The sequence below is a fragment of the Hemiscyllium ocellatum genome, chromosome 29 (assembly GCF_020745735.1).
Source record: "Hemiscyllium ocellatum isolate sHemOce1 chromosome 29, sHemOce1.pat.X.cur, whole genome shotgun sequence".
Lineage (NCBI taxonomy): Eukaryota > Metazoa > Chordata > Chondrichthyes > Orectolobiformes > Hemiscylliidae > Hemiscyllium > Hemiscyllium ocellatum.
Genome location: NC_083429.1, coordinates 21,484,848 through 21,507,563, shown reverse-complemented (window position 1 = coordinate 21,507,563; position 22,716 = coordinate 21,484,848). Strand labels below are relative to the sequence as shown.

At 43.3% G+C, this 22,716-nt stretch overlaps 1 protein-coding gene across 1 annotated transcript; it reads left to right on the top strand.

Annotated features, from left to right (window-relative positions):
* Positions 1 to 1,434: 1,434 nt before the first annotated feature.
* tirap (toll-interleukin 1 receptor (TIR) domain containing adaptor protein) lies at positions 1,435 to 22,313 on the top strand. Its single transcript, XM_060847080.1, has 4 exons — positions 1,435 to 1,531; positions 8,814 to 8,955; positions 10,080 to 10,670; positions 18,488 to 22,313. Exons 2-4 carry the CDS (start codon positions 8,922 to 8,924, stop codon positions 18,598 to 18,600), a joined length of 738 nt encoding a protein of 245 aa, XP_060703063.1. The 5' UTR covers positions 1,435 to 1,531; positions 8,814 to 8,921; the 3' UTR covers positions 18,601 to 22,313.
* Positions 22,314 to 22,716: the final 403 nt, after the last annotated feature.

The following is a 22,716-nucleotide window of genomic DNA, read 5'->3' as shown; positions in this document are numbered from 1 at the left end:
CTCTCAATAAGTCACATAACTCTGAATATTTAATTCTTGACTTCAATCTCCTTGTAACAATGTCTCTGTAATAGCTGTAGGATCATACCCAGTAAGCTGTATTTGTGAAGTTAATTTATCTATTTTGTTCCAAATAGTATGCACATTCAAGTAAAAAGTTTTTAAGTTTTGCATTCTGATGAGGAGACACTAGTTTTTAAATATTGACTGTCTTTCTGTGTACATGCTGCCAGTCCTGCTGGGTTTCTCCTTGAATTTCTGTTTTCGTTTCAGATTTCCAGCAGCTGCAGTTCCTTGTTTTATTTTGGCCATTAACTTTGCCCTTTTACCATTTAGTCCCCTACTAGAGGGCATAGGTTTAGGGTGAGAGGGGAAAGATATAAAAGAGACCTAAGGGGCAACTTTTTCACATAGAAGGTGGAACGTGTATGGAATGAGCTGCCAGAGGAAGTGGTGGAGGCTGGTACAATTGCAATATTTAAAAGGCATTTGGATGGGTCTATGAATAGGAAGGGTTTAGAGAGATATGGGTCAGGTGCTGGCAGGTGGAATTAGTTGTGATTTTTAACAATTACTAGGTTATAGTCCAACATCACAACCACCTGCTCCTTCAGGTGAATGTGATGACCAACTGATGAAGGAGCAGCACTCCAAAAGCTAGTGCTTCCAATTAAACCTGTTGGGCTGTAACCTGATGTTGTGAGATGTTTAACTTTGTACACTGCAGTCCAACATCAGCATCTCCAAATCGGGATTAGATTGGGTTCGGATATCTGGTCGACATGGACTGAAGGGTCTGTTTCCGTGCTGTACATCTCTATGACTCTACTCTGTTCCACTCTGAATATCATTATCCAAATAGCTGCCCTATAATACTGGCATACTCTTTGTAAGCCTGCATTCTCTGCCCTAGGGTGGCACAATAGCTCAGTGGTTAGCCACTGCTGATTCACATTGCCAGAGATCTAGATTTGATGCCACCCTCAGTGTGTAACATGTACATTCTCCCCATCTCTGTGTGGGTTTCCTCTGGGTGCTCCGGTTTCCTCCCACAACCCAAAATTGTGCAGGTGAGATAGATTGGCCATGGGAATTTGCCCATAGTGCAGAGGATGTGCAGGCTAGGTGGAATCGCCATGGGAAACTCAGGGTTACTGGGCTATGGTAGGGGAGTGGGTCTGGGTGAAATGCTGTTTGGGGTCGGCGTGGACTCAACGGGCCGAATGGCCGCCTTCTGCACCCAGGGTTCTATTGTTTATGATTGTTTTTAACAAGTGTGTAAATCACAGCCGGGATTCTATCCTGTGTAACCACCAGACGCGCACAGCAATTAGTTGAACAGCTTCTCTCTAACGTGAGCATTTCAGAAGAAATTCATTGGTTGAGGAAAGTCTTTGACGCAGTTTGTATTGAACGTATCTCAGCGGCACATCTTCCTGCTTTCAGGTTGGCCTGAGATTAAAGGAATTCGCATGGAGCAGGTAAAGCAGCATAGATTGGGCGTGGGAGGGGTTCGCGATCTTTTTTTGAGGTGAGTTTGTTTCTTTTTATTTCAAGCATTTACTTTATTCATATTCACCTTTAAAAGCAGTTCGGTTCGGCACAGCTGCGAATGAAATAAGCACACAACGCTGGCGTTGTTGATGAGATTACCTTTAAGTTGTTGTAACTTTCTTCCCCCACCCCACCCCACCCCACCCCACCCCTGGTCAGTGTTGACGGGCTGTACCACACCCGTCACCAAGTTGTGAAATAACTTCGTGGCCATTTCCCAGCCTGAGCGGGGTCCAGGTGAGGTACGGGTCGCTTGGCGAGAGTCGCGACTCCCAACACTGCACCGCAGTCTCTGGGGCTCGGTCTGAAAGCCCACCCCCGCTCCCCCACCTCCCTGAGGCCGATCTGTACCGGGTGGCTGTCTCTTCCCCTCCCCTCCGGCTCTGTTTCACTTTGTTTGTAATTCATTCCGGAATCAAATCAGCAAGCCGTACATTCCGGATGAAGATTGGGCCAAATGTTTTTGCCCTAGGCTTTAAATGTGTTAAACTTGTGCTGTGGGACAAACGGAGCAAACTTTTCTTTCAAAGGTGAAATGGAGTGTCTTGGGGGGGTTTCCAACACTGTCTCTGACTCGGGCAGTGATCGTGCCTGAGATTTCCTCTTCTACAGAGGTGTGTCCAGCACCAGATAACGTTGTTCACCTGACCACTGTTGTAGCTGAGCTGTGAACAAGCTAACATTCAGACTTACCGTGAGGCTCCGTCCTGTCAAAGCACCAGTCAGACGCGTGATGTCTGCAACAGCTTTTTATAACTAACTTCCTATTTTCAGCTTATTTTTACATACCTAATCTTAGTCACCATTACATAATGGTTCATGACCCAGTTGCTGCATTGGATGTTACATATTCAGAAGATTTCAGTTATTCCAATTTTTAAGGTTTAATGATAGTCTAGTGGTATTATCACAGGACTGTTAATCCTGGAGATCAGAGTTGAAGAGTGGTGCTGGAAGAGTTAAAAATCTCACAATACCAGGCTATAATCAACAGGTTTGTTTGGAAGCACTAACTTTGAGTGCTAACCTTTCATCAGGTGGTTGTGTAGTATAAGATTGTAAGACAGAATTTACAGCAAATGTTTACACTGTGATTGGGGGGGGGCGTTATGAATGTCTGTGAGTGAGAGTGTAAAGGGGTGAGTGTGGGAGTGTATGTGTGAGCGAATGAGAGAGGATCTGTATGAGTGTCTGTATTTGTGTAGTGTAGTGGGGTTGCCTGTAGTGTGACATGAACCCAAGATCCTGTTTGAGGCCACCCCCATGGGTACTGAACTTGGCTGGCAGCCTCCTGATGAAGGGCTTATGCCCGAAACGTCGAATTTCCTGTTCCTTGGATGCTACCTAACCTGCTGTGCTTTAACCAGCAACACATTTTCAGCTGGCAGCGTCTTGGCCACTTTTCATTGTTGCCTGTCCCAAAGTCCACCTTGGAAGACGGTCACCCAACGGTCCGAAGTCCCAGACAGCTGAAGTGTTCTCCGACTGGGAGGGAACACTCCTGTCTGTTGATCCGTTGCCATAGCCTCTGCTTGGTCTCGCCAATGTACCATGCCTCAGGGCATCTTTGCCTGCAGCGTATGAGATAGACAACGTTGGCAGAGGCACATGAGTACCTGTCACATGCACGGTGGGATATGTCCTCATGTGTAATCCATGTTGACAGTCTGACACGTCTTGCAGCTTCTACCATGACAACATTGAATGGTGTTGTCCTGAAAGCCAGCATCTCCAAATCATGACTACCATCGACACAGCATCTCTAAATCAGTGCGGGCAAACCACAGTCATTCGGGCGATGTCATAATGAGCTATGCTTTTCCAGCACCACACTCTTCAACTGTTAATCCAGAGAGCCAGGTTTGAATCTTGCCATGGCAGGTGGTGGAATTTCAATTCAATGGAAATCTGGAATTCAGAATCTAATGGTGATCATGGGATCTCTTGCCAATTGTCAAGAAGTAAAAAAACACCTGTTCACTATTGTCCTGCTAATTCAACTGCTCGAGGGAAACTGCCGTCTTTCTGCTCGGAAGAACTTGTGCTCAAAACGTCAATTCTCCTGCTCCTCGGATGCTGCCTGACCTGCTGTGCTTTTCCAACACCACACTCTTGACTCTGATCGCTACCATCTGCAGTCCTCACTTTCTTCCATACTGCCATCCTTACCTAGTCTGGCCTATGTGTGACTCCAAACCTGCAGCAATGTTGTTGACTCTTAACTGCCCTTTGGGGCACTTAGGGATGGATAATAAATGCTAGCCCAGCTGGTGAATGAATTTTTAAATTGGATGTTTCATTCTCAGAAATGGAGTATGAACTTCTGTTTGACCGAGGTGACTAATAATAACCACTAAAATTAATCCTATTTCCTTTTTTTAAATTTTCATTTCAATCAACATGTTCAGAGACATAAAAATCACCTCCTGGAGCAGGTGGGACTTAAGTACTGGCCCAGAGGCAGGGACACTGCCGTTTTTATATTATGCAATTTCATTTCTCTCTCTGCTGTGGTCTCACTTGAATCCATATGAAGCCGAAGGGAAAATGCAGACACAGCCAGAGCACTTCAATATTTAGCTTTTGAATATTTCTTCCTATTTTTTATTTTGCTTGTTTTTATTCCGAAACTATTTATGCCGAATATTTAATTAGAGTCATAGCGATGTGTAGCACGGAAACAGACCCTTCGGTCCAACCCGTCCATGCCGACCAGATATCCCAACCCAATCTAATGCCACCTGCCAACATCCGGCCCATTTCCCTCCAAACCCATTCTATTCATATACCCATCCTGATACCTTTTAAATGTTGCAATTGTACTAGACTCCACCACTTCCTCTGGCAGCTCATTCCATACACACATACCCTCTGCGTGAAAACGTTGTCCCTTAGGTCCTTTTATATCTTTCCCCTCTTGCCCTAAACCTATGCCCTCTAGTTCTAGACTCCCCTACCCCAGGAAAGAGACTTGTCTATTTATCCTATCCATGCCTCTCATGATTTTATAAACCTCTATAATGTCACCCCTCAGCCTCCGACACTCCAAGGAAAACAGCCCCAGCGTATTCAATCTCTCCCTATAGCTCAAATCCTCCAACCCTAGCAACATCCTTCTAAATCTTTTCTGTTTCTTGCTGGCAGCTTTATTAAGTGGTCGCTTACAGTAAGTGACCTCAACTGCTTGCTATGATTGAAATAACTGCACGGTCCACTTGTTATACATGAAGCTGTGACAGGTCACCCACAATAAGCTATCTCCCAGCCATTTTCTGGTCAGACACTATCACAAGACCCAAAGGATCGAATGTTAAATGGGTGACTGTTTCCAAGAAAGAAAATTAGACTTCTGTTTGCATAGAGAGCCTTTTACAACCATGGGACAATTTGTCTCATGAGTCAATTAAGTTTTGTTGGCAAAATGGCAGCAACTTGGGCACAATAAGGTCCCAGAATCGGTGAAAGAGGTAGATACATGGCCAGTTCATTTGATTTTGGTTGGACTGATTGAGGAAGCACTCTTCACTCTCTTCCAGTTGAGCCACAGGATCTTTTAAAATCCATCTGAATAGACAGACAGGGCCTCATCCGAAAGTTAGCACTTTTGATAGTGGGATCTGCAATGAAATATCACACTGGGTTTTACTGAAACCTTGGGACATTCTGACAATGTTTCGACACGCGAGCCCCCCAAGAGATGACTCGGGTTTAGCAGAATCAACATGATCTACTAAAGTCAGATGTTGCGATGAGCATGAATAATAATGAAATACAATGGTTTAAACAACATAGCAATGAGTGTAGTAATATTGTGGTTCCATAAACCTAGAAAATCCATACCCTCTTTAAATTTGAAAATTTTATTCTGCTTTCCAAAGAACCTTAAAAGCTTAAAAAATAAGTGTATTAAAAAATAGGGAATGGTTAGGGTAAAGGGATGTTGATGGGGCCTGTCTCTATGCAGTAGTACTCAACGTTACAGGCAGATCCGTGGCTCAGCTGCAGGTACTAAGTTGCAAAGCCTCTGCATCGATTAGATCCTCTGTCAATTATCCCTATCTTATCTGGATCAGGCAGCAAGTCTCGGATGGGGTGTCCTACATTGCCAGCCCATGGGGACTGTAACATGTGTCCTCTGTCATGCAGCTGACGATCAAACAGATCTGAGATCACTTGAAATGCCACTCCGCTGTTATAAGCTGAACTACACAGACTTGCGAAACTGGCATGTCTGAAAGGTCAATAAATCTCATGATTAAATGTTTCCTTCCATCATCTACCACGTTATCTCCTGAGTGTAAAAGATAAGTCAAGAAACTAGGAGCCAACAGGACAAAATATTTTGGGGAATCCCCTCAGATGATCTTACCTGCTTTATTGCAGGATCTCTGCCCCAGTCAGTATTTTGATCAGTGTTTCTCTTTGGTAAGTAGTGGCAGCTGCTGGTGCCAAATAGAACTTTGATTCGTTTTCAGTACTTGCCAAAACCATTGGTAGGTGTGAGTAAGCAGGAAGGATGTGCTGAGCAGCTGAGAGTGTACTTTTACTACACAGCACACATGAAGTTAATCAGCAAGATTTGTCACGTTCCAGGCCAGTGGAGCTCCTTTATTTACCCTTGCACATAGGCACATATTTGATTGTGACATTCAAAAAGAGGAGGTCACTGAACATTCACTTCTGCAAAAGTTAAAACTACTTTGTGCTCATTCTCAATCGATTGGAGCTATTTTAGCCTCCTGACTTCTTAACTTGACTAAAATATCCAAGTCGAACTGTTCAGTGAAAGGCACTAGTTGAAGCTAAGGTTGAAAGAGTGGGAACAAGAATATCAGGTAAATCTGAAAGTTTTGAATTTAAAATGTGGTGTGAATGATGAGTTATGGTGATGAGGACCTAGTACTTTTTGTTTGAGAAGTTCTGCAAGAACAGTGCAGGAATAGAGTCTGGTGTCTTAATTTTGCCTCTATTCTGAAACACAAGGACTTCTGTGACCTTAACACACAGGGTTAGACTCGTGCAGTAGCACTGCTGAAGGTTTTTGAGGTCTGGCTTCAGTCAGTGTATTGGTTGTAGCTTCAGACCGCACACTAAGCTAAGTCTAGTACAGAAATTGTCATTCCTTTCCTGCCATTGTAGAAAGTACTGAGGGCAGGACAATAAGAGGGGAGGCAATGGCCTAGTGGTATAATCACTGGACCCAGGTAATGTTCTGGGGACCCGGGTTCAAATCCTGCCACAGCGAATTTGTCTTCAATGAAGATCTGGAATCAGGAGCCTGTGATGACCAGGAATCCATTGTCGATTGTTGGAAAAACCCATGGTTCCGTAATGTACTTTAGGGAAGGAAACTGCTGTCCTTACCTGATCTGGCCTACATGTGACTCCACACCCACAGCGATGTCATTGACTCTTAACTGCCTGCCGATATGGGCAATAAATGCTAGTTATCCAGTGACGCTGTCATCCCATGAATGAGTTTAAAAGAAAAGTTGTCAGAGTGCGGCATCTAGGGGCTGTTGTCAGAGCCACGCAAAGTTTTGACAGCTCTTGCTGCCCAACATATTTGTCTATGATGCATCAGAAAGCTCTGGTGGCTCACTCAGGGAGTCAGATATTGTGGGAACATGCACCTTTCCAAGTAGACTGGAGCTAGGCATAGTGATGGTACAGACAGTAATTATTTTGTGACTCAACCGACCAGGGATCAATCCTCTCTCACCACCTGTTTCTGGTGGGTGTTCAAAGGATTTGCAGATTGATGTTCACCAGCTTGGATACTTGATAAAATCTATTTAATTGGCCAGCAGGTCGTGACCTGTGACTTGAACTCAGAGCCTCTGGCTCAAAGGCAGGGATATTGCCCACTGTGCATGCAACCTTCACGTTATACAGCTATAAAATTGGAATAGAGATTATCTTATACCAACAGGAAGTGGATAGCTCCCTGTTCTGAACCACTCAGTACAGTATGGGCTGTGTAAAAGGCAATAGAAAAATGTGTAGAACAATTGGATAGAAGAGCCAGTGCTGACTGAGTTTGCTTTTGCATTGGACGATTTGATGTTTATAGCTGAGGTATTTCAGTGACTTGGAAAGACTGAATAAGATGAGATTTTTATCCTCAAAGCAGAGATACGTAAGGAACAATTAATAGATGTCAAAAATTATAAGGATTTCAATAACTGAGAAACTCTTCTTGTCCAAGACGGTGACTCAGCACAGTTGAGAAACAGATGCCTCTTTGTCAGCTGCTTGTTGGGTAGCTGAGAGTTATAATTAGTTACTGAGCAGTTATTCACGATGAGCTTTTCTGGAGGGTTGCTAAGTTTCCCTTACCACAAAATTTCCCTTATGCAAAAATGAGACTCCAGTGCTTTAGGTGTCCAGATCAAGCATTCCCAAAATTGTTGGTTATTTGGGCCAATTCAATGGATTTCATTACAGCTGCAGGTCAGCATCTTGTTGGTACATCTCCTTCGGTTTCTTGAACATCAAATGACTGAACGTGGATACTTACTTATGGCTTGATAGTATCCATTTGTGCCCCTGTAGTATTCAAAATACTGCAGTTGATGGGAGGGCTATGCTCCCAGGGCAGGTCCAGCATGGGATTAGATATTAGATTAGATTACTTAGTGTGGAAACAGGCCCTTCGGCCCAACATGTCCACACCGACCCGCCGAAGCGCAACCCACCCAGACCCGTTCCCCTAGATTTGCCCCTTCACCTAACAGTACGGGCAATTTAGCATGGCCAGTTCACCTAACCTGCACATTTTTGGATTGTGGGAGGAAACCGGAGCACCTGGAGGAAACCCACGCAGACATGGGGAGGATGTGTCGCCTGAGGCGCTGTGAGGCAGCAGTGCTAACCACTGTGCAACCGTGCCATGGTATGGTGTAAATCTGCTTAACTGTTCCATCAAATGCTTCTAGGACACAAAACAGCGATTTGATCTGTTGTGAATTTCCCATTGTACTGATCACATCAAAGAATCCCAGCGTTAGTACAGCTCTCCTTTGGTACCTAATAAAGTGCTCTATATTCTATCGCATCAATATCCTCACACAATGTCGAAGATGTTCTTTCTCCCATCTAGCACTCCTGAAGCCTCTTGATGTGTTAGCATCAAATTTTAAGCTAGTTTTGCACTCTGGACTTATGTCCAGTGGAAATCAGCCTGAAAACAAGAGGACTGGTGTGAAATTGTCAGTCAATAATCTTGTAGTCAAAGCTTCTGTGGTTCTTCATTACAGACATGACCATGTTTGGAGAATGGATCTTCTGATCAGAACTAAGGCATCAAACACAGGAAATGTCCCAGCCTGCCTTGAGGATTAAACTGGCTGCTGCATTTTAATGTCATGGCAGAGTGCTCCAGTCATCACCAGATGGCTCGTAAGTGAATCTTGGTAAAATATGCAAATAGATTGAACTATCCATTGGAACCCAACAATGCTGAGGGTGGGCTGAGTTACACATCAACCTTTAGGATAGGAGTTGCATGCAAGAGGACCTAAAACAGTTCTGTACAGTCTTTATAGAGAAAACTGAAACAATACATTAGAAGTTGACTTCCTCAGGGTTTCCCAGCTGTTGCAAAACAGACATTTTCTACTCCATTTGCAGGAAACTATTTACACTCATTTTGAGGCAGAGGGGATCTGGGAACAGATTGGACCCTTGTTATACTTTGGCAGGAAGACCTTCGCGATCTTTCCTTACCAGGTGGTTGGATCCCAATCTGAATCTTTGCAGCAAGTTGCTGGCCTCAGGACAGTTACAAACAAAAAAAACTTGTGCCTTTCAGTTTTAAGATATTCCAAGGTACGTGTAGCCATTTAAGTTATAACGCTGTATGTCCATCAGACTGAGTAGCCCATGTGTTTCACCTGAAAAACAATACTGCAAACAGTGCAGCACTCCCTCAATACTATACAGGACTGTTAACCTGGATTTTGGACTAATGTTCTGGAGATGGTCTTAAAGCATCAACCTTCTGATTTGGGAAGTGCTAGCACTGAGCTTCAGTCTGGCCCCTCTTTAAGCAGGATAAGTGGAAGGCTATGCAGGAAAATAATTGAAACAAATGGTTTATCAAGCAATGTAGGCTGCTGTGCCACCTGAACTGATTTGCAAATTGAGAAAAATGAACTTGCGTATGTGGAGCCAGCTGCTATCGGATAACTGTTGTACAATTTCTCTTGGTACTTTTTGAGAAGGCAAGTGGCAAATTCAGCCAGAATTCTCCAGCAATCTTGGATTCCAAACATTTGTGTATACATGTACGGAAGCTGTGAATCTGATCAGACCCAATGTGCAGCTTCTGTGTTGAATGGCCATTACTTGGTCTCTGTCCAAGCTCTTGTCTGATTGGCTACTTGGTGAGACTGGGAGGCAAGGAATTCTGGCCCTGCCAGAATCTGTAATTTGAGGAATGGGGAGATGAGCAAACATAGAGAGAAAAAAAGAAAATCACTAACTAATTTTATTGTCTTGTTTCTTTAAAAAAAACTTCACAGGCTTCTTCAGATGGCTCGTAGACTTTAAGAGGAACAGAAACTCAAGTCCGAACTCCAGGTTGAATCCATGTTCCAGCCCACAGACGAGTGACAGGACAAAAAGTTCCTGTGGAGATCGAAGATCCTGCAGCACCTCACTGCCCACAACCACCTTGTCATCATGGAAACTTGACAGCAGTGCCCGATGGAGTAAAGAGTACGACGTGTGTGTCTGTCACACTGAGGATGATATAATGTACGTACAGGACCTCGTATCTTTCTTCGAATTGCATCCTCACAGTCTGCGCTGCTTCCTGCAGTTCAGGGACGCAACTCCAGGGGGTGCTGTCTGCACTGAACTTTGCCAAGCTGTCAGGGAGAGTCATTGCTGGGTGTTGGTCATCACACCCAGCTTTCTTAAGGACCCATGGTGCAGGTACCAGATGCAACAGGCACTGTCTGAATCACCAATGGCTAATGGACGGATTATTCCTGTCCGCAAACAACTGGAACGGAAGGATTACCCCCAGGAGCTTCGCTTTATGTTTGGTATTGATGTCAGGCAGGACAAAGAAAATGGATTCCAAAAGATCAAGTGTGCTATAATGCATTGTAAGTACTATCAGATGCAAATAACTGTGTATACCTTCACCTTTTAGTCCACTGAGTTACTTGTTGACAACTAAAAACTATTATTCTCTATTGGCGAGGGTATAGTGGAGATTTCCCAGAATGATGCCATGCTGAGGAAACTGGAAAAGCTGGGATTGTTCCTTCAAGGAATACTGATGTGGAGGAGTCTGTGTTGGACTGGGATGGACAAAGTTAAAAATCATCACACAATGCCAGGTTATTGTCCAACAGGTTTGGAAGTACAAGCTTTCGGAGCACTGCTCCTTCATTAGGAAACTGTGGAGCAGGACCATAAGACACAGAATTTATAGCAAAAGATTGCGTGTCATGCAACTGAAATGATATATTGAACAAACCTAGACTGCTGTTAAGTCTTGCATGATGACGGAGTAGGGCTCAAAGGACAATGTGAGAGATATGCATGCATGCTAAAGTGATCATTAAAGGTGGAGCAAGATTTGGGATTCTGTTTAGTTGCTTCCAAAAATCTTAACTTGATCTCAAACATTAAACAAAGTCTTAAGAGACATGTGGAGCCCATTCATGCCAGGTGTAACAAACATCGTTTATAGACCACTAACCTTGGACATTGTGTTAGGTTTGGATACTTGATCTTAAAGTTATTGATGCATTGAAACAAAGATTATACTATGGGTTAAAACCTATTCTGTGACCATTATGGAGCTAAAATTACTGAGAGAAAAAAGGATTGGGAGATAATCTGGGTCTTCAGAAAGTTCAAAAAGGATGGATAACAAGGTGCTTCAAACTGGGTTACCATCACAGAACGAGACACCAGTATTCATTTTTTAGACCACAACTTTCAAATCTCAACCTTTGCTGTTTAGAATAGAAAGGACAGCACAATATACAAAATCATAGAATATCTTGATTGGATTTTGATCCAATGACAGAAACTTTTTTCTTATCAACACTGTGGTTGTCCCTCCACCATCGAGCCTGCGGAGTCCAAAGATGTGAGTCCATCACCGTCTCAAGGGCAGATTGGTTGGCCACTAAATACTGATCCAGCCAGTGGATGTCAAAATGCCATAAATAAAAAGATTTGAGTTTAAGGGAAAAGTTGCAGTTTGTAAAAGAAGAAAGTCCCTCACTGAAAGATGCTCATGGCAAGCAATGGTTAACATGATGTCAGTTTGTCCCTTGGATAATCTGTGAATGATGTACAATTGAGACCAGTTAGATGTTACAGGTATTTAGTGATTAAATATTTATACCATTGGGCAGTCCATAGATGTTGGAAATAATTACACAATGAAACTTAATGTGGATTAATGTAACATGAACTCGCTTGCAGAGTTCTCATGGCTTCCAAATCCCTGCTCAGCCTGATCTGACTCCCTGTTCCTGATTCAATTGCAACACAGTCATGGATCCTAACAAACTGTGATAACAGACTCACTATGGAATACCGCTCTGGAATCACATTTTATCATGAACCTATGACAAAACTTAGCTGAAAAATGGGTAGGTTTGGCAGCTCAGCATTCCTGGTTATAGGGTATTCAAGGGAGAGTGAGGGGACTAGAAGGTAGGGGTGAGAGTTGCTGTATTGATCATGGAATCCATTATAGCAGTGAGAAGGGATGATTTGTTGGAGGATCAACAAATGGAGCCTTTATGGGTGTAAGTTTACAAAATGAAATGCTATTTGGGTGTACTTGTAGGTCCAAAATTGTCATGAAAAGCTCGAAGATTACATTTCAGAGAAGTGAAATATTAAAAGGGCAGTGAGAGGAGATTTTAGCTTCCCAAATATTACTTGGAAGAATTTTAGTGTGCCAGGAAAAGAGGGATCAAAGCTCTTAAATTGCATTCATGAGAAGCTTTTCAGCAGTATGGAGAAAGCCCAACAAGAAAGGGAGAGTTCTGGACCTAATATTTTGCAAGTGAGCCCAGGTGCGTGGAAAGCATGTCAATAGTGGAGCATTTCAGAGATAGTGAGCACAGCTCAGTTAAATTTAGGGTAGTTATGGAAAAGGATAAGGATGGGTTTGGAATAAAAGCTTTTAAACTGATTAAAGGATAACTTTTTACTAAGATAAAATACAACCTGGAGCAAATGGACTGGGAGCAGCTACTTACAGATAAACTGTTAAAACAGGGGAAGAATTAAAAGGGGGCAAAAGAAATGTTTAGGGCAAATGTCTCCCCATAAAGGGACCAAGGCTGGAGAACCAGGATATCGAGGAGCACAAACATTTGGGATAAAGGTAAAAGAGAAGTTTATTGTAGATACCAAGGGTTCGGTATGGCAGAAGAGTATTGAAAGTGTTGTGGGGGATACTTAAAATTAGGAAACTAAGAGTGTGGATGAGATTGAGTGTAGAATAGTGTTTAAATATATAAAGATCAAGAGAATATCATTGGTTATAATAGACCCCATAGAGTTAGTATTTGTGGACCTGGAAAATGTGGGTACAGTCCTCAACGAATACTTTGAGTTGGTCTTGATAGTAGTGATGGATGACTGTGAAATACTAGACTAAAGTAACAGAAGGGTGAAGTAGGGGTGAGATGGAGTTTGGCAACCTTTAAAAGTGGATAAGTCCGCAGGCCTGGATGAGTTTTATGTCAGACTATTGAGGAATGCAGAAGTCTGGGCAGTAATTTCCAAATCCTCTCTGGTCACAAGTGAGGTGCCATAAAACTGGAGAACTACTAATGTTGTTCCGTTATTAAAAAAGAAAGGATAGACCGGGAAATTACAGGCCTGTCTCATCCGGTGATGGAGACATTATAAATAATTCTGAGTGACCGATATTATCTGCATTCGGAAACACACTGATTAATCAGGGATGGTCACCATGGATTTGTTAAGGGAATGTCATGTTTGACTATTTTGCTGAGAGTAAAGCCTGTATATGGGCACCATGGTAGCTCAGTGGTTAGCTCTGCTGCCTCACAGCGCCAGGGACCTGGGTTCAATTCCAGCCTCGGGCAACTGTCTATGTGGAGTTTGGACATTCTCCCTGTGTCTGCTTGGATTTCCTCCGGGTGCTCCGGTTTCTTTCCACAATCCAAAGATGTGCAGGTTAGGTGAATTGGCCATGCTAAGTTGTCCATCATGTTCAGGGATGTGTTAGTTAAGGGTGAATGTAAGGGAATGGGTTTGGGTGGGTCGGGGTGGACTTGTTGGGCCGAAGGTCCTGTTTCCACACTGTAGGGATTCTTCTTTAAAATATCATCTGGATGAAGTTTGGCAAGGTTTTTCATGAGGCCCCTAATGACCATGTTCTGGTCAAGAAAATAAGAGCCCACAGGATCCAAGACAATTGGCACATTGAAATCAAAATTGACCAAGAGACAGGAAGCAGGGTATGATGGTAGAAGGATGCTTCTGTAACACAGCCTGTCTCTACTAGGTTCCCCAGGGCTCAGTGCTGTTTGTGGTGCAAATCAAAAATTTGGACTTGACTATAAGGAATATGAAAGGTGGAGCAGAAGCAATGAGTTGAATGGCCTAATTCTGCGGCCTGTAGTGTGTTCAAGAAGTTCACGGATAGCATGAAAATTGATAGGGTAGTAAATGTAGAGGACCAAAGCTGAAAATCGCAGGAGGATATTAACAGACTGGTCAGCTGGGTAAAGAAGGGGTAAATGGTAGGACACTGGAAAGGCACCTTGGTGCACATATCTGAAAATCCTTGAAGGTAGCAGGGCAGGTAGATAAGGTAGTCAAGAAGGCATTTGGGATACTTGCCTTTATTAATCGAGGTATAGAATACAAGAGCAGGGAGGTTATTCTGCAACTGGATTACAACAATGGTTTACCACAACTGTTACTAGATGCAGTTCTGTTCACCATGTTATAGGAAGGATGTGATTGCACTAGTGTGCAGCACAATTTATCAGGATGCTCCCTGAGCTATGAGGAAAGATTGGATAGGCTGGAGCTGTTTTTCTTGGGGCAGCAAAGTTTGAGAGGGAGCCTGACAGAGCCATATAATATTGAGAGACGCAGGTAGGCTGGATAGGATAGCACCTTTTCCATTAGTAAAGGGGGTCATTAACCAGGGAGCATACATTGTAAGGTAGGTGACAGAAGGCTGAGAGGAGAGCTGAAAAGTTTTTCAGCAGAGGTGGTGAGAGTCTGGAATTCACTGCCTGAAAAGGGTGGTTGAGTCGAAAACTCTTTTAACATTTAAGCAGCATTTAGGTACTAACTTGCTTTGACATAGACTCCAGGGTTGTGGGCTATGACCTGTGAGAATGGGATTAGTGTAATCAGATCTTTGACAGACATGGATATAATAGGTGGCCAATTGATCAGAGATGACGAGCTCTATAGATCTGCTGAGCAATGTAGAGGGGAGCGGAAGGAGTAGTTAACCTAAGCACTGTTGGATGACAATGTCACTGAAAGGTTACAGACGAGCTCCAGTAAATGGTTGAGGATGGAGCAAGAGGCACAAGTGTGGCATATCATGACAGCAGATCCAATGGGAGCAGCTACAAACAGAGCTGTGTATACAATCTTCTGCATCCCATTGTGAAAAGATCTTTGAGAACAATGTGAATTCACCACAATAATGTCAAAATGGGAAACTACAGTTTTAAGGTGACACACCAGATTCTGTGCTTATTGTAAATGGAACAGAAAAGCTAATGCATTATGATATGAATTATATTGTTATTGGCAAGATCCCAGGATACCCCATGACTCACATCAGTGCACAGAGCAATGTATCATTCTGCAGGAGGAGGATGTTTCACTGGTGAAAGGAACAAAAACAAGAAGGCATTGATTTAAAGTGATGCTTAAACGAAGCAAGTGTAATGGAATGCACTGTCTGGAAATATGGTGGCTGCAGATTCAGTCGAGGCATTCAAGAGACCATTGGATGACTATTTGGATAGAAACAATGTGTAAGTGTATGGCAGAAACTGTAGGAGGTTGGCATTGGTGGTGATCGTTCAAGAAACACTGGAGTTGGGGAGGATCACAGAGGACTGGAAAATGGCTAATGTAACACCCAGTTTAAGAAGGGAAGGAAGCAGGAGATGGGAAATGTTAGGGAAGTTCGCCTGACCTTGGTCATTGGTAAGATTTTTAGAGTCCGTTAATATTGATGAGTTTGCAATGTGCTTTGGAATTGCATGATAAAGGAGAAAGTGAGGACTGCAGATGCTGGAGATCAGAGCTGAAAATGTGTTGCTGGAAAAGTGCAGCAGGTCAGGCAACATCCAAGGAGCAGGAGAATCGAGGTTTCAGGCATGAGCCCTTCTTCAGGAATATCGATGTTTCGGGCATGAGCCCTTCTTCAGGAATCAGATTCCTGAAGAAGGGCTCATGCCCGAAACATCGATTCTCCTGCTCCTTGGATGCTGCCTGGCCTGCGCTTTTCCAGCAACACATTTTCAGCAATTGCATGATAAAATATGGCTGAGTCAGCACAGTTTCGTCAAGGGGAAATCACGTCTGACAAATCTATTAGAATTCTTTGAAGTGTTGAGCAAGTTAGAGAGGGAGAGCCAATGACATGATCTGTTTAGATTTCCAGAAGGCCGTTGACCAAGTGCTGCACAGAAGGTTGTTAAATAAGATAAAAGCCCACAGTGTTGGGGGCAAGGTAGTGCCATGGTTAGAGGGTTGGCTGACTAACAGAAGGCAGAGACTAGGGATAAAGGGGTCTTTTTCAGGATGGCATCTAGTGATCAGTGGAGGTTTGCTGGAGTCGGTGTTGGGACCACAACTGTTCCAGTTATACATTACCGATCTGGACAAAGGAACTGAGGACATTGCTGCTAAATTTGCCAATTGCACAGTGAAAGGTGTTGAGAAAGCAGGGGGGGCTGCAGAACAACTTGGATAAGCTGGGAGAGTGGGCGAAGAAGTGGCAGCTGGAATACAATGTGAAAAGGTGTAGGGTTATGCACTTTGGTAAGAAGAATAGAGGCATAAACTATTTTATAAACCGAGAAAGACTTCAGAAATCTGAAGTACAAAGGGACTTGGGAGTCCTAGTTCAGAATTCTCAAGGTTAGCATGCAGGTTCAGTTGGCAGTTAGGAAGGCAAATGCAATGTTAGCATCCATTTCAAGAGGGCTAAAATACAAGAGCAGAGATGTACTGCTAAGGCTGTATAAGGTTCTGGTCAGACCATATTTGGAATATTGTGAGCAGGTTTAGACCCCATTATCTAAGGAAAGGTGTGTTGGTGTTGAAGGGAGTCCAGTGGAGACCTACAAGAGTAATCCCAGAGATGAAGGATTTATCAAATGAGTGATTAGATTAGATTCCCAACAGTGTGGAAATAGGCCCTTCGGCCCAACAAGTCCACACTGACCCACCGAAGAGTAATCCACCCAGAGCCATTTCCCTCTGACTCATGCACCTAACACTAGGGGCAATTTAGCATGGCCAATTCACCTGACCTGCACATCTTTGGACTGTGGAAGGAAACCGGAGCACCCAGAGGAAACCCATGTAGACATAGGGAAAATGTGCTGAAAAATGTGTTGCTGGAAAAGTGCAGCAGGTCAGGCAGCATCCAAGGAGCAGGAGAATCGATGTTTCGGGCATAAGCCCTCCTTCAGGCTTATGCCCAAAACGTCGGTTCTCCTGCTCCTTGGATGCTGCCTGACCTCCTGCGATTTTCCAGCAACACATTTTTCAGCTCTGATCTCCAGCATCTGCAGTCCTCACTTTCTCCATGCAGAGGATGTGCAAACTCTACACCGAAAATCACCCAAGGCTGGGATTGAAACTGTCCCTGGCACTGTGAGGCAGCAGTGCTAACCACTGAGCCATCATGCCGCCCCATAGCGGTTGAAGACTCTGGGTCTGTGCTCAATGGAGTGTAGAAGGATGAATGAACCTCATTGAAACTTACAAAATACTGAGAGCCTGGATAGAGTGAATATGGAGAAGATGTTTCCACTAATAGGAGAGTCTAGGACCCAAGGGCACAGCCTGAGAGTGAAGGCACAGCCTTTTAGAACTTAGATGAGGAGCAATCTCTTAGCCAGAGGGTGGTGATTCTGTGGAACTTATTGCCATAGAAGGCCGTGGAGGTCATGTCATTCAGTGTATTCAAGACATAAATAGGGGATCAAAGGCTATGGAGAGAAGGAGGAAAATGGGGTTGTGAAACCTGTCAGCCATGATCAAATGGCAGAGCAGACACAATGGCTCGAATAGCCTAATTCTGCTCCTGTATCTTCTGTTCTTGGAGGTGCTGATGTTCCTATGAAGAACTAGTGCAGGCACGATGGGCCAAATGGTCGTCTTCTGCGTTGCAAAAATTCTGTGATTGTTGTTCTTCTAAATCCTGTCTTGGCCAAGTGATGCTACAAGAAGGTCTATCTATTTCCCCTGAGGCCCAGCTGTAAGAGTCTCTTCTAACCAGCCTTTGCTGACTTTCACATTGTAGTTGAATTCGAAACCTTTTTTTTTGGTCTTTGGCAACATGTCCATGCTCTGCAACTCTAATCTTCTGAAGCATTTTAGTTTCAGTAGGTAGTAGTATTGTCGGTCAACCCTTTACCCATTGCATCAACCCTTAGAAACCTTCAGCTTTCAACCGAGCTTTGCATCAATGCTCCTAATTGCTCTGTAGTTCATCTCTGCAGCACCTTGTCATGTTGAACCAAAGGCAGGTTATAAAACTAGACACAGAGAGCCCAGGCACCTTTTCAGGTGTAGCATTATACTTGTGTTCCAGCAACCTAATGTAGGCAGTATTTTACTTGCCATGAATTCTACCAGCCAGCAGGCCATGGTTACCTCGAACACAACATGGAAACTGATTTCTGTCTATTTATGCCTCCAGATCTTGCGGAACTCGGTAGGAAGGAGAGAGAGTACACTCCCAGTTCACAGGATGACCCAGAATTCAACAAGGACACTGCCAGTGAAACACTGGACTCAAGTGGGAATTGTTGACTGACGAAAGGACAATGCTTGCTGAAGTCTGCTATCAAGGAGATGGGATATTGAAAATGGAGTTATTTGTGATTTTTCCAATACCTGGGGGGTCGAGCTTGAAAACTGTTTGTTTATGTAAGGGTTTGGGTAACTCTGTTTTTGTTTTTTTTTGTACATTTCTGTCTTTATCTGTAATTGGTGTGATATGTGAGTTTGCAGTGTTGTTTCCCTTTTTACTTTCCCGGTGGTGGAAATCTATTCCCAGTCGAGGGATGAAAACTGACATTAAACTGACGTGGTTCAATGCTTGGCTTACTGCTGAGTTTTGGCTCTAAGTGGGATTGAGTTCAGGTAATTAACAGTGGTGAACCTAGGAGATGGGGGTTATTGCAATGTGTTGTGGTGAGCTTTTCCTTGTAGTTGGCACTGATGGGAGAATATGATAGCGAGTCTTGATCAGAGAACCAAAGTTTATTATTCCTTCATAATTTGTTGCGAGTGATACATAAATGTGTTGCTTTGAGCCAGGCCAGGGGTAAGATTAAGAAACCTTGGATGACGAGAGCGGAGGAGCTTCTCGTCCAAAGAAAGAAGGCAGCTTACGTAAGGTGGAGTAAGCAAGGGTCTTGCTCAGCTCTACAGGATTACAGGCAGGCGAGGAAGGAGCTCAAAAATGGTCTGAGGAGAGCCAGGAGGGGGCACGAAAAAGGTTCGGCAGGGAGAATCCAAATGCATTTTATACATATGTCAGGAATAAGAGAATGATCAAAGAAAGAGTAGGACCAATCAGGGATAGCATAGGGAACTTGTGTATAGAGCCTGAGGAGGTAGGGGAAGCTCTAAAAGAGTTTTTTGCTTCTGTCTTCACTAAAGAAAAGTGAATGAAACCATTGAGGAGCAGGTAAGCATGCTGGAACAGATAGAGATTGAGGAAGCTGATGTGCTGAAAATTTTTACACACTTTAAGATTGACAAGTCGCCAGGGCCAGACCAAATTTGTCCTCGGCTGCTTTGGGAAGTGAGAAATGTGATTGCTTCACCGCTTGTGAAGATCTTTGCATCCTCACTCTCCACCGGAGTCGTACTTGAGGACTGGAGGGAGACAAATGTAATTCCTCTCTTCAAGAAAGGAAATAGGGAAATCCCCGGCAATTATAGACCAGTCAGTCTCACGTCTGTTGTCTGCAAGGTGTTAGAAAGGATTCTGAGGGATAGGATTTATGACCATCTGGAAGAGATCAGACTATCAGAAATCTGCTTGATTTAAATGCAGTCAGCACGGCTTTGTGAGGGGCAGGTCATGGCTCTCGAATCTTATTGTGTTCTTTGAGGATGTTACTAGACAAGTTGATGGTCGAGTGGTGGATGTGGTGTATATGGACTTCAGCAAGGCATTTGATAATGTTCCCCATGATAGGCTCGTTCAGAAGGTCAGGAGGAATGGGATTAGGGACATTTAGCTACCTGGATACAGAATTGGCTGGTCGACAGAAGACACCGAGTGGTAGTGGAAGGAAAGTATTCTGCATGGAAGTCAGTGGTGAATGGTGTTCCACAGAACTCTGTTCTTGGGCCTCTACTGTTTGTAATTTTTATTAATCACTTGGATGAGGGGATTGAAGGATGGGTCAGCAAGTTTGCAGACGACACAAAGGTTGGAGGTGTCGTTGATCGTATAGAGGGCTGTTGTAGGCTGCAGCATGACATTGACAGGATGCAGAGATGGTCTGAGAGGTGGCAGATGGAGTTCAACCTGGATAAATGCGAAGTGATGCATTTTGGAAGGTCGAACTTGAAAGTTGAGTACAGGGTTAAAGACAGGATTCTTGGCAGTGTGGAGGAACAGTGGGATCTTGGTGTGCATGTACATAGATCCCTTTAAAGTTGCCACCCAATTGGACAGGGTTGTTAAGAAAGCATATGGTGGTTTGGCTTTCATTAACAGGAGGGTTGAGTTTAAGAGCCGTGAGATCTTGTTGCAGCTCTATAAAACTTTGGTTAGATTGCACTTGGAATACTGTGTCCAGTTCTGGTCACCCCTATTATAGGAAAGATGTGGATGCTTTGAAGAGGGGGTTCAGAGGAGGCTTACCTAGATGCTGCTTGGAATGGAGGGCTTATTTTACGAAGAGAGGTTGACTGAGCTTAGACTTTTTTGTAAAAAGAAGGAAGAGAGGGGACCTAACTGAGGAGTACAAGATAATGAGAGGCATAGATAGAGTTGATAGCCAGCGATTTTTTCCCAGGGCAGAAATTGTTAACACGAGGGTTCATAGTTTTAAGCTGTTTGGCAGAAAGTATAGAGGGGATGTCAGAGGCGGATTCTTTACACAGAGTTGTGAGAGCATGGAATGTGTTGCCAGCAGCAGCATGGAAGTGAGGTCATTGGGGATATTTAAGAGATTGCTGGACATGCATATGGTCACAGAAATTTGAGGGTTCGTACATTAGATTTACCTTACATGAGGATCAATGGTCGGCACAACATAGTGAGCTGAAGAGCCTGTTCTGTGCTGTACTGTTCTGTTCTAATTTTTTTAAAGGGAATAAACAGTTGTCAGAACAATTGTCTGTGCTGGAACAGAATGTCTTGAGTACTGACTGGGGACAAAATGAGGTTTACTCTGACCTATTCTCAATCCCAGCCTCTGAAAAGTACCACCATATTACATTTGTGTGAAATATTCTACTTCCCTGTGCTCTGATGTCTGAACAAATAGATTGGAAAACCGAAAGAACTGGCTGATCTTATCTCTGCCTCAATTCCACTTTCCTCCTGCTCTCCATGACCCTTTGACATGTTACTGATGAAAAATCTGTCTATCTCCTTAAATGTACTCAACATCCTAGCATCCACCACATTCTGGGGTAGTGAATCCCATAGATTATTGACCTTTTGAGAGAAGTAATTTCTCCTCATTTCTGTTTTAAATCTGCTTCCCACTTCTCCTAAAACAATATTCTCTCATTGTAGATTGCCCAACTATCTCAAACTTCCAGAGAGTATAAATCTAAATTGATCATTGTTTTCATAACACGAACCTTTTATCTTTGAAATCAATCTAATGAACCTTCCATGAATTGTCTCCAATGAAACTGCATCCCTGCTCAAGTAAGGGAATGAAAATCATAGGCTTTGCTCCAGTTACAGTCTCGCCTCATGGCTTGTATGGTTGCAGCTGCACTTGCCTATTTTTATACTCTCTTCCTTTACCAATAAATGCCAAAAATTCCACTTGCCTTTCTTATTACCTGCTGTAACACCCTGATCCCTCCGTCTCAATAATCAGTTGCTTTTCTACTCCTCTAACCAAAATGGATCATTTCACATTTACCCACGTTAAACTTCATCTGCCACATTTTGGCTCACTCACTGAACTTCTTCAAATCCACTTGCAAATTTCTTACTACTTCATTGCAATGAACTTTTTCATCTATTTTAGTGTCTGCAAATTTGGATATTGTACTTTCTATCCCTGTATCCAAGTCATTATCATGGATTATAAATAGTTGAGGCTCGAGGAGTGAACCCTATGGCACCCCACTAGTTACATCTTGCCAACTAGAAAAAGACCCATTTTTCTCAACACTCTGCTTTCAGGTGGTTAGCCAAAAAGGTAGACTTTTGTCTTTTCCATTGAATGCTTCCAATGTACCTGAACTCTGGTCTTGTGTTGGACTGAGTTTGCTGAAACCTGGAGATGAAAGCACGCAGCATACTGTCAGCATTTGCTGGAAAAATAAATGAATTATTTTGTCTATGTGTTGAATTTCTCTTCCTTGCCTTTCTCCATCCCACCAGTCTAGTTTTAGCTTCATTTTGGTACTTAAGTTCAAATTTATTGTGTAATGCAATGTAGGACCCAACTGACACTGGACGTTAACATTCCAAGAGGTATCTAACATTCATTTCTCAACTGGCATCTGGAAAAGAAATCAGTCATTTATCTGCCCATCTACAGAACTTCTCAGTCACGCTTTAGTTGCTTGCTACCTCAACTTTTCTAATGCTTTTTTGGCCAAAACACGATCTGTAAGTTTGACTTCCACTAAATCTCTTGTCTCCTTAATTGGATCAACTGCTGTTAATTGATCACTCTGTTCACTGACATTCATTGTTTTCCCGTTCAGAAT